The sequence below is a fragment of the Lolium perenne genome, chromosome 1 (assembly GCF_019359855.2).
Source record: "Lolium perenne isolate Kyuss_39 chromosome 1, Kyuss_2.0, whole genome shotgun sequence".
In the NCBI taxonomy this organism is placed as follows: domain Eukaryota; kingdom Viridiplantae; phylum Streptophyta; class Magnoliopsida; order Poales; family Poaceae; genus Lolium; species Lolium perenne.
In genome coordinates, this window is record NC_067244.2 from 36881974 (window position 1) to 36890541 (window position 8568).

The window sequence follows — 8568 nt, forward strand, 5'->3', positions numbered from 1 at the left end:
AGCAAAACAATTGCCAAGTATCAAATTATTCAAGACAATATACCAATTACCACATGAAGCATTTCCTGTTTCCAACCAAATAACAATGAACAAAGCAGTTTTCAACCTTCGCCATGAACATTAAAAGTAAAGCTAAGAACACCAGTGTTCATATGAACGAGCGGAGCGTGTGTCTCTCCCAAACAAAGAATGCTAGGATCCGAATTTATTCAAACAAAAACAAAAATAAAAACATACACATGCTCCAAGTAAAGCACATAAGATGTGACGGAATAAAAATATAGTTTCACTAGAGGTGACCTGATAAGTTGTCGATGAAGAAGGGAATGCCTTGGGCATCCCCAAGCTTAGATGCTTGAGTCTTCTTGAAATATGCAGGGATGAACCACGGGGGCATCCCCAAGCTTAGACTGTTCACTCTTCTTGATCATATTGTATCATCCTCCTCTCTTGACCCTTGAAAACTTCCTCCACACCAAACTCAAAACAAACTCATTAGAGGGTTAGTGCATAATTAAAAATTCACATATTCAGAGGTGACACAATCATTCTTAACACTTCTGGATATTGCTCAAAGCTACTGGAAGTTAATGGAACAAAGAAATCCATTCAACATAGCGAAAGAGGCAATGCGAAATAAAAGGCAGAATCTGTCAAAACAGAACAGTCCGTAAACACGAATTTTTTAGGGGCACTTAACTTGCTCAGATGAAAAAGCTCAAATTGAATTAAAGTTGCGTACATATCTGAGGATCACACACGAAAATTGGCAGATTTTTCTGAGTTACCTACAGAGAGACCTACTCAAAATCCTGACAGGTAGAAATCTGTTTCTGCGCAGTAATCCAAATCTAGTATCAACCTTACTATCAAAGACTTTACTTGGCACAACAATGCAATAAAATAAAGATAAAGGAGGTTGCTACAGTAGTAACAACTTCCAAGACACAACAAAATAGTAGAAAAATAAAAACATGGGTTATATCCCAAGAAGTACTTTCTTTATAGCCATTAAGATGGGCTCAGTAATTTTAATGATGCACTCGCAAGAAATAAGAGTTGAAGCAAAGAGAGCATCAAAAAGCAATTATGAAACAAATTTAAGTCTAACCCACTTCCTATGAAAAGGAATCTTGTAAATAAACAAGTTATGTAAGCATAAGGCAACAAGCATAGAAAGGCAACACATGCGCAACTTCAAGATTCTCAACATAAAGAGGGGAAACTTAATATTATTAAGATGCATATAACCATGTTTCCCTCTCTCATAAAGATTTTCAATAGCATCATGAACAAACTCAACAATATAACTATCACATAAAGCATTCTTATCATGAGTCTCATGCATAAAATAATTACTACTCCCAACATAAGCATAGTCATTCTTATTAATTATAGTGGGAGCAAATTCAACAAATTAGCTATCATTATTATTCTCATCACCATAATCATCAAATATAGGAGGCATAGTATAATCATAATAAACTTTATCCTCCATAGTAGCTGGCACCAAAATACAACTATCATTATAATCATCATAAATGGGAGGCAAAGTATCATCAAAGAAAATTTTCTCCTCAAAACTTGGGGGACTAAAAATATCATGCTCATCAAAACCAGCTTCCCCAAGCTTAGAATTTTCCATAGCATTAGAAATAATAGTGTTCAAAGAGTTCATGCTAATAACATTGCTACAACTATTTTGCAAACAAAGTTTCATGGGTTTTTTAATTCTCTCTTCAAACACATCATGTCCTAATTCAATATAAAGTTCATAAAGATCTCTAATTTTGTTGTTGTTTTCCATTAAGCCTAACTAGTGAAAATAAAAACAAGAAACAAAAAGATACAATTGCAGGATCGAAAGGAAATAGCTTCGAACACTCACACACCGGCAACAGTGCTAGGAAATAGCTTAGTAGTCGGAGGATGTGAATACCTTTTACCTTTCCTCCCCGGCAACGGCGCCAGAAAATAGCTTGATGTCTACGCACGCTTCTATTCTTGTAGACAGTGTTGGGCCTCCAAGAGCAGAGGTTTGTAGAACAGCAGCAAGTTTCCCTTAAGTGAATCACCCAAGGTTTATCGAACTCAGGGAGGTAGAGGTCAAAGATATCCCTCTCAAGCAACCCTGCAATTACGATACAAGAAGTCTCTTGTGTCCCCAACACACCTAATACACTTGTCAGATGTATAGGTGCACTAGTTCGGCGAAGAGATAGTGAAATACAAGTAATATGGATGATTGTAAGTAGTAATTGCAATCTGAAATAAAGATGGCAGCAAGCAAACATGTAACAGAACTTGTTGGAAACGGTGTTTCAATGCTTAGAAACAAGACCTAGGGATCATACTTTCACTAGTGGACACTCTCAACAATGTTATCATAAAGGAATATAAATATAAGCACTTCACTATGCTATTCTGAATTACTCTCTGGCAGGATAACGAACACTAATTCACCGTGTAGGGCTGCAAAAGCAAACCTTAAAGATGTATTCCCAAGTACTAATAAACACCCCACGCTGTCACTGTGAGCATTCATAGGAGGTACTAACACACCACAATTTCATAGAGACATCCAACTCAAATCATAACCCAGTGAACAAGTATTCTGTGAAATATAGCCTAAGAGACCCACACGGTGCACACACTGTCACCTTTACACACGTGGGACAAGGAGTCTCCGGAGATCACATAAGTAAAATCCACTTGAATAGCATAACGACATCTAGATTACAAAGCTCATCATATGGATCTCAATCATGTAAGGCAGCTCATGAGATCATTGTATTTAAGTAACCTCTAGAGTGCATAATAGACCGTTGCAATTTAGACCGAGTACTAACATAGCATACACACTGTCAACAATAGCTATGAAAGGGGGAATAGATCACATCAATACTATCATAGTAATAGTTAACTTCATAATCTACAAGAGATTACAATCCTAACCTACGCCAAGTACTACATGATGCACACACTGTCAACATTACATCATGGAGGAGGAATAGACTATTTTAATAACATCACTAGAGTAGCACATAGATTAATAGTGATACAAAGCTCATGATCACATAAAGATCACAAAATGGGAGAGAGAGATGAACCACATAGCTACCGGTAGAGCCCTCGGCCTCGGGGGAGAACTACTCCCTCCTTATCATAGGAGACAGCGATGACGATGAAGATGGCGGTGATGTCGATGGAGATGACTTTGGGGGCAATTCCCCGTCCCGGCGGCGTGCCGGAATAGAGACTTCTGTCCTCCGAAACGGAGTTTCGCGATGGCGGTGGCGTCCCTGGAGTCTTTCTGGAGTTTCGTCAATTGGTCTCGAGTTTTTAGGTCACGAGGCGTTATATAGGCGAAGAGGCGGAGTCGGAGGGGCCAGGGGGCCCCCTCCCCATAGGCTGGCGCGGCCAGGGGGCCACCCGCGCCGCCTTATGGTGTGGGTCCCCTGCTGCCCTTCCTCGTCTCCCCTTCGGACTTCTGGAACCTTCCGTGAAATATAAGATCGTGGGCTTTTGTTTCGTCCGATTCCGAGAATATTGCCCGAACACCCTTTCTGGAACCAAAAACAACAGAAAACAGGAACTGGCACTGTGGCATCTTGTTAATAGGTTAGTTCCGGAAAATGCATGAAATCATTATAAAGTGCGAGCAAAACATGTAGGTATTGTCATAAAACTAGCATGGAACATCAGAAATTATAGATACGTTGGGGACGTATCAGCCAGCGGCACGGCTGATCCATAGCGGATTCCATGGTATATTTTTATTGATATTGCCACGGCTTCTTCTCAACCCATTGCTTTTTTGGACCCGCCCATGGCTGTGATCCGTTTTTTTGTCTTTGGCTTCCGTCGGCACCGGAATTGTCCTGCACCGCGTCCATTTATTGCATTCCGTACCTCCGATCCGGAAAGTCTTCCCTTCGTTTGTTATGGTGGTTATTCCGGTACTGATCCTGGCATGGCTGGCTTCTTTGCACCGGATTAGCTTGGACTGCCGGTTGCATTGGATCTCCCAGCGCGTAGCTATCTGCCACACGTATCATCTCAGCCAAGGTTGTCGGCATGTTTCTTTGCAACTTCTGCCACAGTGGTGAACCTCTCCGGTATCCATTGTAGAACCAAGCAATAGCTTCTGCTTCTATCACACCCTCGTAGGAGTTCCTCGTGGAGTTCCACCGGGTCTGATAATCCCGGTCTGTTTCATTATCGCGCTGCTGGCATAGAGCGAGTTGCTGTGGTCTGTTTGGCCTCCGGTATGTACTGCTAAAATTGCTCACAAATGCTTCCTCGAAATCGAGCCAGCCATTTATGCTTCCTTTTGGAAAATTGTTAAGCCAAATACATGTCGGTCCCACGAGGAAGGACGGTATGATTCTCACGGCCCAGCTCCGGTTTCCTCCGCCAGTCGCGGATCCTCCGCCGCCAGCGACGTATACTGCGGTCCCATAGTCCGCAAGCCAATCTCCCGGCTTAGTGGTGCATCGTATGTTTTTGTATCACGGGGCAACTGGAGGTTGCGTACCGGTTGTTCTTCCCTCATGATCCGCGGGCCAAAGCATTGCGGACCCGGAGGACCTTCGGCTTCGATCATCTCGGATAGATGCACTCTATCCAGCCTGTGCCTCGCATCCCGGTCTGGCAGGCATCTTTCTCCAACACGTTCTCCCAACGGGTTCCGGTAAGCTCTGATCCTTTCCATTCTGGAATCGACTTCATCATAGTGTTCCGGCATCACAGCTTTTCCTCACTGGTACCTTGGTGGTGGCATTTCATCAGCATAAGCTGCTCTTGCCGCTCGATAATTTTGCCCGGTTTCACCTTTACCGGCATAAGCATTTCCGGCGTAGCCATTTCCGGCATAGCCACGACCTTCCCCTTGGCTTTTTCTACCCGCATCGTGTTGCCCTGCTTGTTGTTTTCTGGCCAGAACCGGACCATACACAGTCATCTGCTGTGCATTTGCATCTTTCTCTTCTTCTGTCGGGATGGGGGGACGATGCATGTCCATGCGACTTGCTTCCGGCATTCTTTGCCGAACGTATCTACTTTGACGCTGCAGCTGCTTTGTTAATTTTAGCAAGCTCAGCATTTTGTGCCTCAATCATAGCAAGCAACTCTCTAACTCGATCTTGCTGTTTTGCTAAAGCCTCGCCAGAAAGCGAATCACACATCTCTACTGCAGCCCTAGCAGCTTTTAGCGTTTTATCCGGACTGTTGTACTTAGGTTTCTCTACCATGCTCAAAGATACCAACATGCTCTTACCGGGGAGAACTTCCCGACGCAGATCCTGATCTATGTTGCGACCTCCAAGCCGGTTTCCCGCTACTCTAGCAGGCTGTGCGCTAACGGAAGCAAAGCCATGGGCAGCGTTGTACTCGCATAGGGTTAGGTTGAGCTCTCGCTGAGCCTTGATGACGTTCGCTCCACCGGAGAGCAGCTTCTGCCGCTGCGCCTCCAGTTCGGCTTGAGCTGCGGTGGGGTCGATGTTCTGCGCGATGGGCGTAGCCAACACGCTCATGGCCGCTTGTAGCGGTGTCTCCGGTGGCGCAGTAGATGTTCCGGCGACGACCTCGTCGCGCTCTATTGGTGGCTTGGCCGTACGCGTGGACTTGGTCAGCCCAGCGCCCTCCACAGCAGCTTCTTTGCCGGTGTCGCCCGCACCAGCCATCATCACCTCCACGCTGCCGGTGGCGCGGTCGACGCGCGGCCCGCGAGCAGCTGAAGACCTTGGTGTATCCGGCGCCACCAGCACCGTCGAGGGGTACTGGCGCTCCTCTACGATGCCGAGGTAGATGCGGTAGGAGCCGAATTCGATGATGCGTCCGTTTTGCGAGAAGCGTGCGTCGTTGGCGAAGCAGCCCGCGTTGTCGTTGACGAAGTCCAACGAGCTGAGGCGCTGGACAAGCCCAGACACCACACGCTCGCCGGAGATGGTGAGGATTCCCGCCCGAATATGAACTCCAGCAAGCGCAGCTGCTGGCCCCACGGTGGGCGCAAACTGTCGTCGTGGTGTAACAACAGATGCCATAGGATGGCTTAAGTTGGGGTCGAATGTGCGCTTGAGGATCCGGGTGAGGGTTTGGTTAACACGAAAAGGGATGGAAAGAAACTGGTATGTATTCCTTAACTTGGCCCTTGGCCAGAGGTAGAAGATGTACAATACTCGATCTCTGAACAGGTGACCTCCTAATTGAACCTCCCGCGCAGGGGTGTGCCCCCCTCCTTATATAGGGGAGAGGGTGGCTTACAAGGCAAGAAACCCTAATGGAATCTAGGATGAGCTAAGATACTTTATAAAGCTACTTTGGCCCAGCTGGCACCGGTTATGACTTTAAACAGGGAGTGGTGACGTCCGCCGGTATCTTTAATGTCATCATCTTGCTTTGGCGTCAGGGCTTCGTTTAAATCTGATGTGCTTCGCTCATCCTTATCCATTAGTTCTTGATGGAATATTTGACCAATGTGCTGACAGGCTACAGTGACCCTGATTCCGGTTTGCCGGTACCTTTACCTCTGGTTCCGGTATCTTCGCACTTAGCCATACAGCCTCTTAGAGCCAGTATTCCGGGATACCCCTCTGGGGATACCGGTTTGTACAACTCCAGTTAGCTGAACTTAACTTTAGATTCCGGATCGCTCTGTGATCCGGTTTACCATTACCAAAACATGGCGAACTTGCCATACTCTTAGCCTACCGGGGACCATCCCCCAAACAGTTACCTAGGCTTATGTTCACCATATCGAGTTGTCGCCTCGGCATCCACCATCCTCAATTACAAAGGTAAACGTGCACAGTATTCGCAAACTTTCACTTGGGAAGGGTCAAGTACTCCAAGTATGACGCCTTCAAAAAGGTAAAGGTCGCGACAAAGTTTTCGTCATCACCTGTCCCAGAGAGATCAGGTTTTCACCCGAATATCACATGAAGCTCCCGATCGCAGGGTACATACCTCCACCGTGACACCTTCAAGAAGGAAATGGATCCCATAAGACACCGGTAACATTGGCACCAACCGAAATCGGCACAAAGTTTCAGTTGGACTACCATCTCCACCACCGGCTCACACACGACAGCCCAGATAGCATGGGCACAACTAGCTAAATGTGTGGACTTCAATGTCCACTACAACTCGTCCGGAGAAACCAAGATCGAGCCCATCCGCTACGACCCTTGCGCCTACACCATTCTCAGGACACTTCACACCCCCGCATCGCATAGCGCCGACCTGTGGCAAACCTTGCCTCATCGCCCCACGCAGCTCACCTCGATCTTCGCCTGGCGGTGCTCACCAGCGGCAGAGGCTAGGGAGGAAGGGCGGATGAGGAGCGGGCTCCCGTAGGCTAGGTTTCGTGCACGGTGTCGCTCCGACTCTTTTTTTTTTTTCCCCTACGATCGTAGCAGACCCAAAGTGTTTCATCCACTTGCCATGACGGCCCACCACTGGAACCCACAACCCGAAATAGAGAAATGCGCCAGGTCCCTCATGACCTTCTTTGCTTTATTCTTGTTCCTTGGTGTTGTACCACGAGCTAGCTAAGTGCAAAGCTGTGATGCTCGCTCAACAGCCCCGAAAAGGACGCGTATCAAGTTTGCATCATAACAGATCTAAAATTAAAATAAATCCTATTAGTAGATTAACTTCAGAGTAGAAACACGATGCTTCTTTATTTATTTATTATGTACTACAAGAAAAGCTGAGGCAAACAAGTGAGAAAGAAACTCGAGTAGATACATGTCATAGATTGCAAACTTCAACAGGGATCAAACTTTTACAAAAGACAAACTCCCATCTGGGAACACCCATACATAATACATATACAGAGAGCTTCGCCTTCTTCTTCACACAGTCCAACGAAACACCATAGAAATTTGCATCATCAGGAAAGAAAATACTTGCGACGAGGCCTTGATTCTACTGCGTGAGGACGTAGAGGGCGTAGAGGATGCCGGGGATGTACCCGAGGAAGGTGAGCAACAAACAGATCCAGAACTCAATCTGCAAGAGGACGAGAAATAATTAAAAATCGGTGACAAATTAGAACCTTTTCTTCTCTCATCAGAGAGAATCGACCTGCAAAAGCAAGCAAGCAGGAAAAGGAAGAAATTAACCAAGGAAAGCAAAGAATCTGATGCTTACCCCGCAACCGAACTTGAGGAAGACGCCGAGGGGCGGGAGGATGATGGCGAGGATGATGTCGATGCAGGTGGCGGCGCCCATGATCGATCTCCCTTCTTGGTATTGATGAACAGGTGGATGAGGTGAACTATGCGAAGCAGCCAAGCAGAGGATAGCAGAGCAGGCAGAGGGAGTAGGGAAACTGATCTTCCCTGGTTCCCCTTATATAGACGGGAAAGAAGTCAAGGGTGGATGGAGGGCGACGGCGAGTCGGCGAGATAGAGTGGAAGGTGATAATATCGGGCCGACACGTGTGGGCCTGACGACGGCCACGCGCTGGCGGCCTCGTTGTCGACGCGTTATAAATAAAACCCGAATCATATTTGGTTGATGGACTCACTTCATCCACCGTCCCACGAGGACACGGCCGTGGCA

At 46.5% G+C, this 8568-nt stretch overlaps 1 protein-coding gene across 1 annotated transcript; it reads right to left on the reverse strand.

The window, feature by feature from the left end:
- Positions 1-7661: 7661 nt before the first annotated feature.
- On the reverse strand, positions 7662-8321 carry LOC127346854 (hydrophobic protein LTI6B). The gene is made up of 2 exons (XM_051373107.2): positions 8155-8321; positions 7662-8013 (listed from the first exon to the last, which is right to left on the reverse strand). The coding sequence occupies exons 1-2, from the start codon at positions 8233-8235 to the stop codon at positions 7930-7932; spliced, it is 165 nt and encodes a 54-aa protein (XP_051229067.1). The 5' UTR covers positions 8236-8321; the 3' UTR covers positions 7662-7929.
- Positions 8322-8568: the final 247 nt, after the last annotated feature.

Bases quoted from the DNA above. Each gene is read 5' to 3' on its own strand.
- LOC127346854 (XM_051373107.2), bottom strand. From the start codon at position 8,235: ATGGGCGCCGCCACCTGCATCGACATCATCCTCGCCATCATCCTCCCG. The intron at 8,014-8,154 runs GTAAGCATCAGA...GTCCTCTTGCAG, and splicing joins TCCTCAAGTTCGGTTGCGGG to ATTGAGTTCTGGATCTGTTT.